This window comes from Manis pentadactyla, chromosome 4, assembly GCF_030020395.1.
Source record: "Manis pentadactyla isolate mManPen7 chromosome 4, mManPen7.hap1, whole genome shotgun sequence".
Classification (NCBI taxonomy): Eukaryota; Metazoa; Chordata; class Mammalia; order Pholidota; family Manidae; genus Manis; species Manis pentadactyla.
In genome coordinates, this window is record NC_080022.1 from 85,264,647 (window position 1) to 85,285,726 (window position 21,080).

Here is a 21,080-nt window from a genome sequence, read left to right on the forward strand (position 1 = left end):
ACTAGTAGAGTTCATCTCCAGAAACCGTTTTCTTTAGTCATCCATAAGAAGTAACTCCTCATCTGTTAGATTTATCATAAGATTGCAGCACTTCAGTCTCATCTTCAGGCTCCACTTCTAATAGCAGTTCTTTTGCTCTTTTCCACCACATCTACAGGCACTTCCTCCACAGAAGTCTTAAACCTCTCAAAGTCATCATGAGGGCTTGAATCACCTTCTTCAAAACTCTTTTAATGTTGATATGTTGAACTTTTCCCATGAATCATGAATGTTCTTAATGGCATCTAGAATGGTGAATCCTTTCCAGAAGGTTTTAAGTTTACATTGCCCAGATTCATTACAGAATCACTATCTATAGAAGCTATAGTCTTACAAAATGTATTTCTTCAATAATAAAACTTGAAAGTTGAAATGACTCCTTGATCCATAGGCTGCAGAATGGATGTTGTGTTAGCAGGCATGAAAGCAACATTAATCTCATTGTCTATTCCCATCAGAGCTCTTGGGTGGCCAGGTGCATTATCAATAAGCAGTAATCTTTTGAATGTAGTCTTTTTCTGAACAGTAGGTCTCAACAGTAGGCTTTCACCATTAAGTAAACCATGTTGTAAAAGGATGTGCTGTCATCTAGGCTTTGTTGTTCCATCTATATAGCACAGGCTGAGTAAATTGACCATAATTCTTAAGGACCTTAGGATTTTCAGAATGGTAATTGAACATTGGCTTTAACTTAAAATTACCAGCTGCATTAGTCCCTAACAAGAGAATCAGACTGTCCTTTCAGTCTTTGAAGCAGGCATTGACTTCTCTTTAGCTTTTAAAGACCTAGATGGCATCTTCTTCTAATAGAAGTCTGTTTCATCTTTATTGGAATATGTTGTTTAGTGTAGCCCCCTACATTAATTATCTTAGCTAGATCTTTTGGATAACTTGCTGCAGCTTCTATATCAGTCCTTATTGCTTCAACCTGAAGTTTTATTTTATGGAAATGGTTTCCTTTCTTAAACATCATGAACGAACCTCTGCTACATTCAAACTTTTCTTCTGTAGTTTCCTTACTTCTCTCTGCCTTCATAGAATTGAAGAGAGCTAGGGCCTTGCTCTGGATTAGGCTTTGGCTTAAGAAAATGTTGTGGCTGGTTTGATCTATCCAGACCACTTATGCTTTCTCCATATCGGCAGTAAGGCTGTTGCAGTTTCTTATCATTTGTGCTCGCTGGAGTAGTACTCTCATTTCCAAGAACTTTGCCTTTGCGTTCACAACTTGGCTCACTGCTGGTGCCAAGAATCTTAGTTTTTGACCAGGTCTGACTTTCAACACGCTTCCTCAGTAAGCTTAATCATTCCTAGCTTTTGATTTAAAGTGAGAGATGTGTAACTGTTCCTTTCCCTTGGACACTTGGAGGCCATTTTAGGGCTGTTAAGTGGCCTAATTAACTATTGATGTGTCTTAGGGAATTGGGGGCCTGAGAAGAGGGAGAGAGATGGGGGGTGCAGACGGTTGGCACTGTAGTCAGAAGACATACAACATTTATGAAATTTGTCATCTTACACGGATGCCATTCATGATGCCCCAAAACAATTACAATAGTAACATCAAAGATCACTGATCACAGATCACCCTAAAAAATATAACAATAGGGAAAAAGTTTGAAATATTGCAAGAATTACCAAAAGTAACAGAGACACAAAGTGACCAAATGCTGTTTGGGAAATGGCACCATTAGACTTGCTGTATGCACGGTCGCCGCAGACGTTCAGTTTGTGAAAAATACAGTAGCTACAAAGTGCACTAAAGCAAAGCACAATAAAATGAGCTCTGCCTGTAAAATCAGTAAGTTTAGACTTTTGACTTTGAAGTAATTTTTGACTTTGTAAGACCTAATGGTAATGTAGTATTTTGCTTTTCTAAACTTTGATTATATCCTTCAGAAACAAATACAGGAAATTATCATATCTAAAGAGTTAAAAGACCTCAGTTTCTTTTTTTTTTAATTATAAGGGGACATACCCTTTTTTAAAAGGTTTATATTAATAGAACTCATGGAAGCACCTAGGAAGAAGTGAATCAATCCTCTTCAGTCTACTGTGTATTTACTGTACCTAAGTTGTGCAAAGAATTCAGGGAACACTTCCTAAAATGGGAACGTTTAAATAGTTGGCTTTCTGTTGCCTCCAGTGTTACAGGAAATCATAATCATTCTTTATTTGAGGGATATTAATGGTGTTGGAAGTGGTAACTTGAAAGGTGATGCATCAGCTACACTTGTGGGTGTTTTATAACTCAGTTTGTCATTTTAGAAAATGCATTGTGTTTTACTGAGCACATTACATTTGGATAACAAAATTAGCAATGGGTGTCAGACAGAAAGGTTTCTACTTTTTAAGATAAGTACGTATTGTAAAGTTTATAAAAAAGGTACTACTTAATAATCACATGTATGCCTGAGCAGCATTGTATAATCAAGCATCTAATTTTTTCAGACACATATTGCTTCTCTCCTAAATCAGAAAATAGTAAAATTTTATTGTTAAGAGCCCTCTTATCTCTCCCCTGCAATTTAATTAATACTTGCTAAGAAGAGGTAGCTGTCAGATTAGAACTGAATTTTTGAATTTTCTATTGTCTTCTGATGGAGTGGCAATCTAAGTCTTTTTATTTAGGTATATTATTTTCAAGAACTTTCTAGATGATAATTTCTCAGCTTTTCTGATTATGAAGAGAAATTTTTAGCATTTGAATAAATAGATTGAGTGGTTGATTTTTTCCATAAAAGGAAGTAATAGAGAAGCCACTTAACAAAGAAAACATTGAAGATATTTTTAAGTAAGAATAGCTATTATCTTCAAATTGTATTGTTTTACTAAAAAATTCTGGTGATACATGCCTTTAGGGTTAGGTAAAGAAACATTTCAAACTCAGTGGTATTTCAAAGTATAAAGGACTAATCCTTGGAGAGGCAGTAGGGGCACAGCCTCGATTCATTACTAGTATTTCCCTTTTCTGAAGTCATTCATCCATTCTGCAACTATTCATCAAATTTCTACATAGTGTAAGCACTGGAGAGATAATGGTCAAAAGATCAACACATGGCTCCTCATGGTAGAGTCTAGAGTCCACCAGGGAAGTACAAAAACAAATAATTAAAATAATTTCTAGTTCTAATGAATGCTAAGGAAATGAACAGTGGACTGAGAGAATAGGGAAAAAGAACCTGTTTTGTAGATAAATGCTGTTCTGAGAACAATTATTGAAGAACTGGTATTTAAGCTGAAATTAAAAGAAAGCTAGCTAGAGGATTTAGACTTAAAATGAGAGAATAATTTTTCAAATACCTCACCATATATTTGTCTTCTTTGATACATCTCAGTAAAGCTTGAATTTGTTTTTTGAAAGGGTCTTCTACATCTTTTGATAAATTTATTTTCAAGAACTTTCGAGATGATAATTTCTCAGCTTAATTTTTTTTGTATTTATCATAAATTATGTACTTAAAATTTTGTTTTCTAACCTTTTTTTTGGCCAGAGTATAGAAATATAATTCACTTTAGCATATTTATCTTGTATTCAGCAATCTTTGAAGTTATTTTTAATTTTAATGACTTGTAGACTCTTAGGGATTTACTATATAGAAAATCCTAACATAGGTACCCATTGATGGTTTTGTCTCATTAATCCAATCATTACACTTTTTCTCTTTTTCCATTCCTTATTGTGCTGTCTGAAAAATGTATGTTAATGCTGTTAGTGACGGGACATCTGTGTATTAGTCCTGATTCTAAAGTAAATGTTTTCAACATATATTTCTATTGGTAATAATGTATGCTAGAGTCTTTTATATATACATTTTTAATCAAGTTAAGGTAATTCTTATCTAATTCTGAGTGATGAGAGATTGATTCATAAGTGAGTATTGAATCTTACTGACTGGTTTTCTATATCTACTCATATGATTGTATGATTTTTCTCCATTATACACTTAATGTGATTTGCACATAGAATTTCTTATTTTAATCATCCTTGAATACCTGGGTAAATTCAACTTGGCAGTTGCTGGATTTGGTTTGTTCTGTTTTTAAGACTTGTGTCTGTATTTCTTAATAAGAATGATTTGTCACCTTATTGTACACTTTAAACATGCACTCTTTGATTTGTGAGTTATACCTCTATAAAGCTGGGGGAAAAAATGATTTGTAACTACCATTGCTTATACCAGAAATGTCAGATTTCATATCAAAGTCAGGCTAACCCTCACAGATTTCTATATACTAGATTAATTTGTGAGACTGTCATTTTTTTGTTAATGAAGGAAGATGCCCTTCCTTCTTTAGGAGCCAATCCTTGTACGGTTGTTTGGATTTAGGGGGTCAGTTATAATAATGGAGAGACTTTAAATTTTAATTGTGCTATCCATGTGACCTTACTACTCTACTTGTAATTAGGGATAATCACGCAGTGATGAGAAAGGATGCTTCTTGCCACCAGTTTTAGATTATAAGTGATAAAAGTGATTAAGTGATGAAGGATGGATGGTTAAATAGTGAGTGGAGGTGATTCTTAGAAAGATTAGTGAAATTTCCCCTGGATTGTTCTTTAGCAGTGATGGGTCACAGTCGTTGAAAAAATTTTGATATTTTCTTCTTTCATCCTGGCAGCTCTTCCTGGATAAATAGACTGTGGGGAAGCTGCTTTCTCAATCTGTAATTTTTATACATGATACTTTGACAAAACTGTTGGTAATCATGGCAATTAACTCCCCTAGAATTATCATGCCATAGTGTATGTATTAATTACTTATTAAATATATAGTTCAGCAGTCAAGCAGATTTGCTTCTAAGACACATTTTAGTGTAGTGTGTAGTTGAGACATTTTTACCAGAATTTATTTTCATTGATACAGAAAAGTTGGAACATACGCCTCAGTAACTAGAGAGAGACCCATCAAAGGACATGGTAAGCCCAATTTTTTAAGATCTCCTGTTTTAAAGTCTCATGTGAATATCACCTGCATAATATACTTTATGTTAATTTAACAATATTTTTATATGCTCTCCATAAAATATCTCTAACAAGTCTATGCCTTGGTTAGTTATGACTTTGGCTATCTTCTAGGCCATCACTGAGTATTAATGTAGATACATCAATCCTAGTTTGAGAAACCACATTAAAGGATTTCATGTTGATCTTATCTAAAATTATATGAGAATTGAGAAGACTTTCTGATGTTAAGATTTGCCTCTGTGAGATCAGTGTCAAAAGCTGAATGAGACAAGAAGGAAACTGTTTCACAAAGAGGCCCCATGGCCAGCATGGTGGTCGGCACATAGTAAGTGCCCTACTCAACAATTAGTTGTTGAGTAAACCAGTGTATTTTCTAAAAAATAATTGCTAATCTCTGATAAATAAAAACTAAAGGCCTAAGAGAATGTTTGAAAATATAGGTCATCTTAAGTTGCTGGACAGGTTTTTCTGTTACTAGGAAGTATACTCAAAGTACTTTCAGAGTCAAGGGGAAAAGGTTCATTTGCATTTTTTTATTTTAGGATTTTATCATTCCATAATTAGTACAATACTAATATTCCTTGGATTGGAGCAGAATAACTTATTGATGTGACCTGGTGACAGTTTTCTTAAATGGATGTAATTTCTTGACCTTTTGGCCTCACCCATCTGATTTGGAAGAGGGCCTGATGGAATGACCTTATGTAGATATTTTGGCCTGGTGACGTTGTCCAGTCTAGCTGCCAACACTCCCAGGTATATTGAGAATTTGGGGGATCTTTCTGAGTTACTAAAGAAGTGTCTCCTTGTTTCCCCCGTGGCTGCTGTTCCTGTGTGAAGCAGGTCCCCAACAGGGTACAAATGAGTGAACCAGACAGATGCAATTAGAACATTTCTGAGATCTTAACAATCCTTTTATAATCACTTCAGTTTGCTGCTCTAACCCTACCATGTGCTTAAGTCCCAGGCAGTTTGCTAACAACACATTATTCAAACTGATTCTAAGAAGTTGGTACTTTCTTTCTCCTCATTTTACAGATGAGGAAACTGCAGCCTATCAAGGAAACTGAACTTAGCTAAGGTCACACAGTCAGGATTCCCACCCATGGACTTCAGAGCCTAGGCTCTAGGTCACTGACCTATAAATGTATGATTATGAAAGTTTTTAAATTCAGGAAAAAAGAAAAGGAGGAGCCAAAAGCAACTTATTAAAACCCTAAGGTAACTGAAAAAGATGAAGTGTTTCTGCTTTAGAATGGACCTGTCAAAGTGAATAGTGCGTCTGGAATGTGTTTTGCTCTAAAGCCAAAAACATCTGGCCATTAGGAGGCAGGGGACTTGTCACTGAGGCAGATGCTGTGTCCTCCTTGTATCAGGCACGTGTCTTGCTCCCCACTTGCATCAGAGCACTGGAATGGAGCAATGTTCTGGAAATAATAATATTACAGCATCTGAGTTGATCACGATGTTACTGTTCACTTCTCTCTATCAATGCTTAGCTTAAATTCATCAAATGAAGAGTACAATAATGGTATTTATTGGATATAAAGTTATATCATCTTTAGGGGAATTTTTGAATTTAGATATTCTGGATTTTTTAAAATTTAGTTTGGAAGGGACTTCTTTATTTTATGAAAGAAGAGCAAACTCACTGATAGACTCTTAGGCAAATGATAAGTTGAAGTAAGAGGGAATGCCCAAGACATTATGGATCTTAAGTCCCTACTAGGTTATAAACCTCCAATGACAGGCCCTTCCTTCTCATATTCCCCATGGGTGCCCTTAATCATGTGCCTGGTTCAATGCCTGGCCCAGAGTAAGTATGTAAAAATAAAGATTTGCTGAATGAATGAATATTTACTTTTATACTCAATTTATTTGTTCTTCCATCTTATTGAAAAAATTAAAAAGTGCCTTTTGGAGGAAAATTGGTGGGGAACGGAATATAGAAAACAACTTAGATTGAGTTTTCTAAATAATTCAGAAGAAAAAACAGAATTGGGAACTGGAATAAGGATGTTAAAAGTATACTGTTACAAAGACCCACATCTTGTGCAAATTCTACTTTTGTTAATATTATTGGAAACTTGGGCCATCTAGATTGGGGGGAAAGAAAGTTACCTTTAAGACTTACAAAGTTAAATGAGATGTCATATGTGACATACAGTGAGGGACCTGATTTTAGTAGGCACCCAGAAATGTTAACTTAGTTGGTAAATATTAAGAATATGTGCTGCATACATGCAGAAACATAGCTCTCTTTCCTAACTCCACCTCTCACCGCAACTTCAAGGCATTTTTTGTACATGCCTGACTTTTTCTTACTATCAGGACATCCTTGATAGGATTACAAAGAAAAGAAAGATGATCAAAAGGCTTTGAAGCAAGATTGTAAAGGAGATCAAAGTTGTTTGTCATCTCTTTAATGACAAAGGTGATTTCATTCTTCTGGCTGGCTTGATGGTTATCCAATTTTTGTGCCCATCCCTCCAAAAGCAGATTGCTCTCTTTCATAGTCCTTGCCAAATACATACTTGCTCTAAAGTAAATCCTAAATAGCTCTACTTTCCTGCCAGAAAGTCCAAATAAACTCTCAAAGTCCATTTGTAAGAAGGCATAGCTAATCACATTCAGTGGAGTAATTGTGATTTGTTTTAGTAAATGTAAAAGTTCTTTTTTCTGTAATGGAAATGTATTGAGAAAATAACATCAAAAGGTCAAAGTTAGATCTTAAAAGCAAAGAAGAAAAGCCCAATTATTTTCAGATGTTTAGTGTTAAATCAAATGTATGCACTTGGGATATATCGTATAAACATCTTATATAGTTGATGAGTATACAAGTAATTCCATTTTGTAGAATTTGTCTCCAAATTTATTTATTATAAATTTTTATTTGTGGAATATATTCTTTGTACTTATATTATAAATTTATATTTATTATAGATTTATATTTGTGGAATATATTCTTTGTAAGAATATTTTTAATGTTTTTAATTTATTTACTACCCTAACTTTATGAGACTACAGTTCATATCTGTAGCACTTTATTTATAAATAAATAGATACTTATGAAATAATTTCCAGGAATGCATTTTATCACAAAGAAAAAATTATCTTTATTGTAGGATTCTAAACTATCATCTCTTTTTTATAAAGTTAATAAAATGGTATTTTAAAGTAATGTTCTATGGAAAAGAATTATTTTCATATTTCAGATTAGTCATTTGGTTAAAAAGAGCTAATAAACCACATTTGTATGGATTTATATAAACTTTTCTCCAGTAGAAGATCCATATCTGATGGTTGTACTAAATTCTATAAAGGTCTATTTTAATAAAAATTATTAAACTACTACAGGGTATCTAGATTGGTTTTACCTGAAGTCAGTTTCCTCTAAGGAGGAAAACTTCCAGTGTGATTAAAAGGATTTGCAGAATTGAGTGTACCTGTGATTGCATTACCGGCATGTGCTTCAAAAATTGAATTAACTGTTAAAAATGGTGTAATGGTCTGCAATTGTAAAAATGATCCATAGGCCTATGCCAGTAGAATGTAGGTTTTGTTTTCTAGCAGTAACGAATGATCTGCACAGATTCATCCAAACTGTTTTATGGACTTTCCCACGTAACCTGTGACAAACATTCACAGAATGGTGACCAGGGTTCAGACTTGTAGCCAGTGTAGATGGAACCTGTTATGTCTGTTCTTGACCCTTTTGATCATCAGGGCTTCTCAAGATAACTGAACTGAATCAAAGAAATAAAACAAGCCCAACCTAACATGTAAAGAAGGGAGCTTCCTTCAGTTGCATCTAGGATACCTCCAAGTTGATGGGATGTGACCCTATGCATCCATTATTCTTTGATTTGACATCCTCCTCTTAGGCTGTACTTTTCATGGAGGAGAAATAATGAAGTATTATATGAATATTACTTCAGTTTTTCAGCATTATGTATTTTTAGGGTGATTTGTTTTTCATTTTCTTCATTGTTATTTCAGTTTTTCCCTTTGTGATTTTGACCTAAGAAATCACTTTTTTCCCCACTTTATATGAAATTTTAGTGAAACATGTTCCTCTCAGGAAAAAGTAGTTTTTAATTAGAAACAATTACTTATTTTAGGGTTTAATCCTTGCTTCTTTCCAGAACAAAAGAAAACTCCAAAGTGTAAGACTCTTGCCTTTTGTAAGATTTATTTAGCTCCTTTGTGCTCATTAGATTGTCTCTCTTAAACAGCCACCATGTGCCTTGTCCACAGTAAGCAGAAATAAACATTGATGAACTAGTGAATAAAGTGTATCATCTTTTTAGTATGCAACTCTTGCAAGGTTATTTTCTTGATGAGTATGAACTGCTTCTGAACTGCTGTTTCTTTGGCTCTTAATGGAAAACTTTTCAGTTATCTTTGACATCAAATTTCCCATAGCTCAATCACTATACATTGGGGAGTTCCCTGAATTTGTTTGTGTTTCTCACTGTGACTTGATTCTGCTAAGGGACACTAAACCAAAAGCTTCTATTTAATTAAATGTGAACGACATTTGAATTACTTACTTAGAAACAGTAATATGTTTTACAGTTTACAGAGACCCCCAAAAGCATAGGGCTTGAAAATAATTGGCATCAAAAGAGATCACAGGCAACAAATAGAACCAGAGTTATATATTTATGTATTTTAATGAGTATAACTAGACATTCTGATTGGGACATGTATTTTAACAATTTTCAAATGAACTACATCATTATTTTTTTGAAAAAGAAATTCTAAGGCAATTTAAGCATCCTTAAAATATCAAATTGAAAACCTTGGTACTGAAGAGGGGGTCTCACCTGAAAGATCAGAACTGCACATCAGCTGTGCAGAGATGCAAAGCACTTCTCTGGGTAGTTTCCTTACAGTTTTACTACTCTTCCCCAGACATATGGCTTTTATTATTATCATATAGCTCTTCATTATTTAAAATACTCAGCTATGCTTTCATGTAGTTGAAGTGTCCACATCACCTCTCAACTTGCCCAAACCACCCAAGTTTTACTATAGCAAAGTTACTTTGGAAGTTTTACTCCTGTTGACCTCCAAAAATTATTTGATGTCCTGTATGTAAATCAGTGGTTTTGAACATTTTCCATAGAACTGTACCTCACCCTGCAAAACTATTACTGTTGCCTCCAGGCCTTCATTTCCTATCGCACCCTACCCCACCAGTTCACCCAGTTAACCTTATCAGCAACACATTTTCTCCCAAAGCCCACATAGAGCCAATTGCTAAACCCTAGTAATTCTGCCTCCCAAAATTTTAGTCTCCTCCTCTCAGTCCTGCTGGCATCAGAAATCTGATTGTTACCCCTGACCCCTCGTCCTCTTCCTCAAACTCCTTTAATGATTCCACTTGTTTTCTATTAAAATCCAGACACCTCCTGGGAAATCCCTTTGGGACCTGGCACCTAACTGCCTGCCTCTCTTTCCTCATTTTTGCTATTCGCCTACTCACACTTGAGGTGCCAGCCTTAATGAACCACCTCTAATCTTTCAGACACTCCAAAATAAACATATTTCCAGGACTGTATACCTGCTATTTGTTTTCCATGAAATGCCCTTCACATATTCTTTATTTGGTTACTTTTTAAGTTTCTCCCCTTAGGTATGAGCCCTTTAAGGCAAGATCTATTTCTTTATACTACATCTTAGTTCTATTTTTTTATTATTGAAGTATAAATGACATATAATATCCTGTTAGTTTCCGGTATACAGCATAGTGATTCAACATTTTTATATATTATGAAATGATCCCCATAATGTCTAGTTACCACCTATCACTATACAAAGTTACTACAGTATTATTGACTATTCCCTTTGCTTTAATTACATTCCCATGACTTACTTAATTTTTAACTGGAAGTTTGTACCTCTTAATCCCCTTAATCTATTTTTCCTGCCCCTTAACCCTTCCCCATTCTAGTAACCAGCAGTTTGTTTCCTCTACTTACGAGTCTGTTTCTATTTTGTTTTAATTTTTTCATGTTTTGTTTGTTAGATTCCACGTATAAGTGGAAATAATGTGGTATTTGTCTTTTGCTATCTGACTTATTTCACTTAATGTAATACCCTCTAGTCTATCCATGTTGTCACAAATGACAAGATTTCATTCTTTTCTTATGACGGATATTCTGTCATGTATAGTATATACACAGTGTGTATGTGTGTGTGTATGTGCACATGTTCTTTATCCATTCATAGACACTTAACGTTACTTCCATATCTTAGCTATTATAAATAATGATTCAATGAATGTAAAGGTCATAATACCTCCTAGAGTCATAACTTTTGTTTTCTTTGGATGTATACCCAGAAGTGAAATTACTGGGTCATAAAGTTTTATTTTTATTTTTTTTAGGAGCCTCCATACTGTTTTCCATAGTGGCCGCACCAATTTACATTCTCACCAACAGTGTGTGAGGGTACCCTTTCCTCTGCACCCTAACCAACACTAGTTATTTCATGTCTTTTTGCTAATAACCATTCTGATAGTATGAGGTGAAATCTCACTGTGTCCTTGATTTGCATTTCCCTGATGATTAGTGATGTTGAAGACCTTTTCATGTGCCTGTTGGCCATCTGTATGTCTACTTTGGGAAAATGTCTATTCAAGTACTCTGCCCTTTTTTTAATCATATTTTTTTTCTATATTAAGTTGTTCAGGATTTTTATGTATTTTCGATATTAACCCCTTATTGGATGTGTGATTTGCAGATATCTACTAACATTCCATAGGTTGTCTCTTCATTTTGTCGATAGTATCCTTCACTGTGCAAAAGCTTTTCACTTTGATATAATCTCATTTATTTTAGCTTCCGTTGCTCTTGCCTGAGGAGGCTGGTCCAAAAAAATATTGCTAAGACTGATGTGTTTTAGGAGTTTTAGTGTTTCAGGTCTTACATTCAAGTATTTAATCCATTTTGAATTTATTTTAGTATATGGTGTAAGATAGTGGTCCAGTTTCATTCTTTTTGCATATAGCTGTCCAGTTTTCTCTGCACCATTTTTTGAAGATACTGTTTTCTTCCCCATTGTATATTCTTGCCTCCTTTGTCATAGGTTAATTAACCATATGCATGGGTTTAGTTCTGGGCACTTTATTCTATTCTGTTGATTTATGTGTCTGTTTTTCTGCCAGTTTTGTTTTGATTACTATAGCTTTGTAGCATAGTTTGAAATAATGGAGCGTGATATCTCCAGCTTTGTTCTTTCTCAAGACTGTTTTGGCTATTTCAGGTATTTTGTGGTTCTGTACAAATTTTAGGATTATCTGTTCAAGTTCTGTGAAAAATGCCATTGGTATTTTGATGAGAGTTACATTGAATTATATTACTATACACTAGTTTAGGCAGTATAACATTTTAACAATATTAATTATTTTAATCCATAGTCATGGAATATCCTTCCTTTTATTGCTGTCATCAATTTTTTTCATCAATATAGTTTTTAGTGCATAGGTCTTTCACCAACTTGGTTAAATTTATTCCTAGTTACTTTATTCTTTTTTATGAAATTATAAATGGGATTATTTTCCTAATTTCTCTTTCTGATAGTTTGTTATTAGTGTATAGAAGAACAACTGATTTTTGTAAGTTGATTTTGTATCCTGAGACTTTACTGAATTCACTTATTAGTAGTAAGAGGTTTTTGGTGGAGTCTTTAGGTATTATTTCTTCTGCAAATAGTGATAGTTTTACTTCTTCCTTTCCAATTTAGATGCTTTTTTTTTTCTTCCCTAACTGCTGTGGCTAGGAATTCTAATACTATGTTAAATAAAAGTGCTGAGAGTGAGCATCCTTTTTTTCTTCCTGATTTTACAGGAAGAGCTTTCAGCTTTTCATTGTTGAGTATTATGTTAGCTGTACGTTTGTTGTATATGGCCTTTATTATGCTCAGGAATGTTTCTTCTATACCCTCTTTGTTTAAAGTTTTATCATAAATCGATACCAAATTTTGTCAGATACTTTTTCTGCATCTATTATGATGATCTTATGATTTTTATCCTTCGTTTTGGTAATACGATACATCACCTTAATTGATTTACAAATGTTGGATCATCCTTGCATCCTTTGAATAAATCCCACTTGCTCATGGTGTGTGATCTTTTTAATGTATTGTTGAATTTGGTTTGCTAATATTTTGTTAAGGATTTTTGTATCTATGTTCATAGAGGAAATTGGCCTGTAATTTTCTTTTTTATGTGGTGTATTTGTCTGGTTTTGATATCAGGGTAATGCTGGACTTGTAAAATGAGTTTGGAAATATTCCTTCCTCTTTAATTTTTTTTGGAATAATTTGATCAAGATAGGTATTAACGCTCCTTAAATATTAGGTAGAATTCACCTTTGAAGTTGTCTGTTCTTGAACTTTTGTGTTTTGGGAATTTTTTAAATTACTGATTCAGTATCATTACATGTAATTGGTCTGTTTAGATTTTTTATTTTTTATTTTTTGTGGTTCAGTCTTGGAAGGTTGTGCATTTCTAGGAATTTATCCAGTTCTTCTAATTTGTCCAACTGGTTGGCATATAATCATTCACAGTAGTTTCTTGTGATCTTTTGTATTTCTGTAGTGTCAGTTATAACTTCTCTTTCATTTCTGATAGTATTTATTTGGGCCTGCTCTTTTTTCTTTTCCTTGATGAGTATAGCTAGAGGTTTATCAATTTTATCAATTTTGTTTATCTTTTCACAGAACCAGCTTTTAGTTTTATTGATCTTTTCTGTTGTTTTTTTAGCCTCTATTTCATTTGTTTCACCTTTGATCTTTATTATTTCCTTCCTTTTCCTGACTTTGGGCTCTGTTTTTCTTTTCCTAAAGTTAGATTGTTTATTTGGGATTTTTCTTATTTCTTGAGATAGGCCTGTGTAGGCATGAACTACCATCTTAGTAGTGCTTTTGCTACATCCCACAGATTTTGAAATGTTGTTTCAATTTTCATTTGTCTTGAGGTATTCTTTGATAACCTGTTTGAGTTCCTCATTGACCCATATTTTTGTTTAGTACCATGTTGTTTAGTCTCTATATGTTTGTATTTTTGTCCAGTTTTCTTCTTGTAATGATTTCTAGTTTCATACCATTGTGGTCAGAAAAGATGCTTGATAATATTTCTGTCTTTTTGAATTTATTAAGACTTGTTCTGTGGCCTAGCATTTGATCTGCGCTGGAGAATATTCCATGTGCATATGAAAATAATATGTATTCTGCAGTTTTTGGGTGAAGTGTATGTATCTATTATGTCCATCTGGTATAATATGTCATTTAAGGCTGACATTCCCTTATTGACTTTCTGCCTTGATGATCTGTCCATTGATGTAAGTGTCGTATAAAGTCTCCTATTATTATATTTACTGTCAATGTCTCCCTTTATGTCTGTTAATATTTGGTTTATATATTTAGATGCTCCTATGTTCGGTCTATAAATATTTATGAATGTTATATCCTCTTCTTGGATTGCCTACTTTATCATTATGTAGTGCCTGTCTTTGTCTTTTATTACAGTTTTATTGTAAAGTCTTTTTATTATATGAATATTGCTACTCCAGCTTTTTGTTTCCATTTGCATGTAATATCTTTCTCCATCCCTTCACTTTCAGTTTGTTTATGTCTTTAGATCTGAGGTGCATCTCTTGTAGGCAGCATGTAAATGTATTTTACTATTTTTGTCCATTCAGCCACTCTGTATCTTTTAGTTGGAGCATTTAGTCCATTTGCATTTAAAATAATTATTGTTAAGTACATACTTCTGCCATTTCATTAATTATTTTCTGGTTGTTTTTGTACTTCTCTTTTCCTTTCTTCTTCTCTTGCTTTCTCCCTTTGGGCATGATGAATTCCTTTAATGTTATGACTAGATTCCTTTCTCCTTATGTTTGTGGCACTATTGTAGGTTTTAGTTTGTGGTTACCATAAGGTTCTTACATATACCTATATGTATAGAAGTCTATTTTAAGCTGATAGTTACTTAAGTTTGGAAGGATTCTGAACGCTTTATATTTTACCCCCCCCACACACACATTTTGTTTTGACATTATATTTTACATCTTTTTATATTGTGTATCCCTTAATTAGTTATTGTATTTATAGTTGACTTCATTATTTTATGTCTTTTAACCTTCATATTAGCTTTTAGAGTAGTGGAACCATTGCGCTTACTATGTATTTGCCTTTACCAGTGAGATTTTTTTTCTTTCATATATTTTCTTATTTCTAGTTACGGCCTTTTCTTTTCACTTAAAAAGACCCTTTAACATTTCTTGTAAGACTGGTTTAGTAGTGATGGACTCTTAGTCTTTCCTTGTCTAGGAATCTCTTTGTCTCCTTCATCTCTGAATATAACTTCACTGGGTAGAGTATACTTGGTTGAAAGTTTTTCCCTTTCAGCTCTCTAAATAATCCTGCTACTTCGTTTTGGCTTGCAAAGTTTCTGCTGAAATATCAACTGATAGTCTTAATGGAGTTTCCCTTTTATAAGGCTATTTTTCTTTCTCTTGCCACCTTTAATATTCTCTAACTTTTCCATTTTAACTGTATCTTGGTGTAGATTTCTTCTGGTTCATGTTGTTTGGGACTCTCTGATTCCTGGACCTGGCTGTCCAGTTACTTCCCCAGATAAGGGGATTTTTCAGCCATTATTTCTTCAAATAAGTTTTCTCCTTTTCACTCTCATCCTTCTGGGATGCCTAAAATGCAAGTGTTAGCCTCATCAGCATAGCTGGCATTGGAGCTGGTATGGGCCAGGGGTCCATGGCACACTGTGCCTTGGTAGAATACCTGGAGCTGAAGCTGGGATGTCTGGTGGGTCATGTAACAAGCTTCAACAGAGCCACCCTGGCAGGTTGGCTGGAGCTGGTGGAAGCATGTTTTGGGGTTCCTGGGGTGCATTCTACTGGGCTTCCCTTGATGAGACAGAGATGTAGCAGGCATAAGCTGTGGGGGTTCCTGGGGCATGCTGTATTGAGTGAGCCTTACCTTGGTGGGACAGCTGAAACTGAAATGGACACAGGCTGGTGTTGTCACAGTCCTGGGGCACATTGGTGTGGCCCCAGCAGGCCAGCTAGAGTGCCTGACCCTGCTCCTACCCATGCTATCAAGGTGGAGGGGGAAGGTAAAAATAATCCTTGCCAACACCTCTGACCCCAGAGAGTTCAGGCAGTTCCCCATCCCTTTCGTGGATGCTTTAGGGTTAGTAAATTGATTGTCTTCACTTACATGTTGCCCTTTAAACTGCTATTTTCTTGCTGTGTCTCAGGGCAGGTGAGTCTGTGAGGGTCTCTCAGTGATAGTCCTCCTGCAGATCACTGTATTGGGAGTGGGGTTCCCATCATTACTCTGCCTCCATTTCTCCCCCATTATGTATGTGATCCCTCTGTCCTTTGTTGTGCAGAATCTGTTCAGCCAGCCCTCGGTTCTTCTTCAGGATGAAATGTTCTCTGTGCAGGTATAGATTCGGTGTGTCCAATGGAGGAGGTGAATTCAGGGAAATTCCTATGCTACCCTCTTGGACTGCCCTCCGACTTAGTTCTTAACACAGACTCGGTGGATGCTAAGTGAATGCTGCTGAGTGGGTGGGAATGAACCAAATCTTCATTATTTTTCATTGTTGTCTCCATAGTTCCAATGCATGATAACTGGTTTCTTTCCTTCCCCTCCTCCTTCCTCTCTCTTTTAACCATACCCACATATCTCTAACTCAGGAATCTATCTGAAGTATAGCTCTGCCTTGGCCAAAAACTTCCAGTGGCTTAGCCTTTCCTGCAGAATCCATTTCGTGCTCAATATCATTTACACCCCTAGTCAGTCTCTGATCAGCATATCCAGCTGCATTTCCCCTTTTCTGTTGCCCACCTCTAGACTCCAGACTTACTTCTTACCCATTCTTTTGTCACATTCTGTAGCATACCATTTCTGTGGTTTTGTTTATGCCATATCCTCTTTCAGGTATTTCCTTGCCCCTAGCCCTGCCTACTGAATTAATATTCACAATGTCCCTCCTCAGTCAAAATTAATCCTCCATTTGGTATCTTTCTTTATCAGTTTATTTGTTCCTTCCATTATGATGCATATTGTGTTCTGCATTGTATTATAGCCTTTTGTTTTTGTTTTATTTTAACATATCTGTATGCTAGTATGTTACAAACTTCTTCAGGTAAGAGCTGAATTAGTTTAACTTGAAAGCCTCTTTCCCCACAGTTCCCCAGCTTGTAAAATGAAGATAATAATACCAAATTTGTAACATTATTGTGCAGATTAAATGAAATGATGTATGTCGAGTATATAGCTTAATGCAGTAGCCCATAGCAGAAATGCAATAATGGTCATTATTATTGCTGCTATTACTGGTACTGTGGTAGGGACTCACATTGGAGGACATTATTTTGTTTGCCTGAGCTCTTAGTATTAATGCTTTTCATTTAATTTTGTGGCTAATTTTTAGCTGAATATAACTGAAGCTAGACATTACCCATTAGCTTTGCTGTTAACTTTTTTTTTCTTTGCTGTCTTACAGTCTTTTCTTATTTTTTCTGGTATTTCATCATTTTCCTGGCAGAAGGGGTTGCTTACTTCTTCAGTTTTTCCATGAACAGAGGGCCAGATTGCTTCTAGTATGTGTGAAAAGAATTATAGAAGCTTTAATTCTTTTTAATTCGGTCTTTTCTGTACTGTTTTGCAGTAGAGAATATGAATTGAATTTCCTACTTTTAGAACTAGTGAAACCTGTGTGGTCAGAGGACCACTGATGCTCTGAATGGGCTTCTTTGGCCTGCCACGTTTCTAACACATCTTACCGTCTCACTTGGATTAATTTATGGAGAGTGTATGTGCAGAGCCAGGATGGCACCATCTGAACGAATAGTTCTTTGTACCAAAGGACTTGCTAAAATTGAAGTCGACTAAGGAAAAGCACATCTAATAATATTATGCATTTGTAAATTGTTAGAATGATCTAGATCATTCTTAATTTGCATTAGGTACTTTGTGCTCATTATCAATTAGAGTGTCCTAGAACTGAAATTATGGGAAGGTGATTTATGTGAAGAAATACCTCATGTCTCTTTTTTTCTTTTCCAACTAAAGAAATGATGAAATCATCAAAGAAAGGAAAAACTACTCAAAATATAGCCATAAAAAATGATGAGAATTGATCACAATATTTAAAGCATATACATTATCTTCCACACTGGTAAGAATAGATTAAGAAATAGCACTGGAAATGGATTCAGACCTAGGCCCTCATGGAGGAATGGAATATTTCCAGAGACCAAAATACTGGAGATGGGGAGGGAATCAGCACTGATATCACCAACTGATGACGATGGTGATGGTGGCAGTGATTAGTAATAGATTAACATTTAGTAGGCAAATCGTCAGGCACTGTGCAGATTAACTGATGCTCATTCTCTTGTTCATCTTTTATAAAAATCTCTATGTGATACATATTATTATTATTATTATTATTACATTCACTTATCAGGTGAAGAAACTAGGGCTTCAAAGGTAGTCTTCACCCAATGTCACAGAGCTTGTAAAAGACAGAAGAGGGACTTAACCTCAGGTCAGCCTAAGCAATCGCCAGTCTTCTTAAATGCTACGAACTTCTTTCTGCAGGTGATAGTGAGGTCGGAGGACAGACAGGCCTTCCTCTCTGGGAACTGTTAGCTGGAGCGCAAGCACCAACCATCCTGACCACCACTGCCAAGGCCTTTCATGAGGATTTTCAGATTGACAAAGGGAAAGCTCTTTGTTGTAAATCTCATATGGCAGTGACACCATTTTAAGATCCATCAGGAGTGGGAGGAAGATAACACATGTGATTTTGCTAGTATTTCCTAAAGCCGGTTTCCGTACGGCACTCTGTCCATAACCCCACTCCTGTGCAGACCAGTTTTGGATTGCAAGACCTAAGCAGAGGAGAAGAGCTCTGTGGTTGCAGTTGGTCTGGGTACCTCCTGGCCCTAGATGAAAGAGATATAGGTTGCTAGTAATCTCCATCTGGCAATAAAAATGTCAAGATGCCTTCCATCCAGCAACCCAGAGGAGTGAGGTTCTCTAACCAGCCTCTGAACTGTTCCCAGCAGGCCCAGGTCCTGTTTGAACCAGGCCTTTCAGCAGTTGTACTTGTAGCTTCTCTCTCAGTCCACATCCCATTAGACATCCCTTTAGCAATCCCATGAACAGCCTGTTAGACAAATCTAAGATTTAGCAAAATAATTACCCTGAAGAGTATGTATCCCCATAAAGTAATAAGTGAGTTCACTGAGATAGTTTACAAATAAAACAAGAAAGTAAAAAATAAAGCACTTTCCCTTCACACATACAAGATATGAAAAATCAACCTTACCACTGAACTAGATCTTCCATAGGTACTAAAAGATTTCTACACTACCAAATGTCTATTCTTAGGGAAATAGATCATATATGGCTGCAATGTATTAAGAACAGAGAATTGGAAAAAAATAATTCAAACAGACATTGGAAGGAAAAAAATTTTGTTCTGTCTGAGACATACATTTTCACATGTTAACATCTCTAAAATGCGGATCTTCTTAAATGATAGCCTCTTTCAAATACACAGTCACACAACAGTGGTAACTTTCAGTCACACAACAGTGGTAATGTATAATGTGTCTTTTAAAACATGAGAGAGAGAAAATCCAAGAACCTACCATGGGCTACATGGTTCAGTAAGGTCCAGTCACCCACTGTTTCTCTGACTTCATCTCTAACCTTCCCTCTTTTTTGACTCTGCTACATGCCACAGCCGTGCTGATCTTGTTCTGGGACCATGTAAGCATGCTTCCACCTCTGGGCCATTGCCCTGTTTCCTCTGCAAGGAGAGATTTTCCTACTGAGAACCCTGTTGTCCACTCTCACATCAACTGCAGACATTAATGCAAATGACACTTTCTTATTTATGCTTTCCCCTGTCATCTTATCTAAAATTGCATGATCTTAATATTCCCTGTTTACCTTTATTTTTCTTCTTAGCATTTATTATCAATTGAGAGTCCCCGTTTCACTTACCTTGTTTATGGTTTGCATTCGACAGTGGAGTATAAACTCTCGCAAAAGGGATTTTTTTGTCTATTGTCGTCGCTGCTGAATCTGTGAATTCTAGAAGAATGCCTGGTACAGAGATGTCACTTAACAAATATATGCTGGCTGTATAAACACATATGTGTGTATAAAATATATGTAAATATATAAATACATCAGTATACCAAATATAAAACAGTAAATTAATTAGATGCTCAAAGGTTGGTGGGTGAGGTTGCGAGGAGGTGTAAATACCATGCTGAGCCTGTCCAGGGGAGCACAGATAAGGTGTCAGGTGTCTTGAGATATAAGTTTGCCTCTGTTACCAGGTGAGTGAAATTTGGCAAGTTAATCCTCCAGGCCTCCAGGTCAGACTGCATAATCTGTATGGATGTTAGATAACATGTCAGTTAATTGAGCTTTATGCTAAAAACAATTGAAAAATGAGGACCAAGAATCGGAAGCTGAAGTGAATGAGATAGTAGTATTTTTTAACATAAATATTATCACCACAAACAATAGTGGTAATGAGAGTATTAGGCAAAAGAATTTTGAGACAACATAATTCAATTTCCTTTGTTTTATAAATAAGGAGACTGAAGCCAAGGTTTGAAAGTCTTAGTCAGAGTTAAGTGCTAATTGGTGGCAGATCGTAGAACTCTATTCAATGTCTGACTGAATCCAGTGGCTTTATGTTCACTAATTAGTACAAATAGTAAATACTGGCGATTTAAAAAAAAAAAGAATTATTCCTAAGCTGTTTGATAAAATGTTCAGCTTAGATTTGATGAGTTCAGTTAGTGGTAAGAATACATAGCTCAATTTATCTCCTTTGTGATCTATTTCAGCTTGTAGAAGAGATTGGAAAACTTGAAGATAAAGTGGAATGTGCTAATAATGCCCTGAAAGCAGATTGGGAAAGATGGAAACAAAATATGCATAATGATATCAGATCAGCGTTTACAGATATGGCTGAGGAGAGTATCCACTATTATGAACAGGTAAT

The 21,080-nt window shown here is 35.4% G+C and overlaps 1 protein-coding gene across 3 annotated transcripts in view; it reads left to right on the plus strand.

Annotated features, from left to right (window-relative positions):
• The window catches only part of SNX7 (sorting nexin 7), a 109,131-nt gene that overhangs the window by 69,487 nt on the left and 18,564 nt on the right, over positions 1–21,080 (plus strand). For 2 of the 3 annotated variants that reach the window (XM_036883836.2, XM_057500455.1), the window contains exon 8: positions 20,923–21,075. The exons of the other annotated variant lie outside the window; for it this stretch is intronic. In XM_036883836.2, the coding sequence (XP_036739731.2) occupies positions 20,923–21,075 (153 nt within the window). The remainder of the gene's footprint in view (positions 1–20,922; positions 21,076–21,080) is intronic. 3 annotated transcript variants of the gene reach the window in all.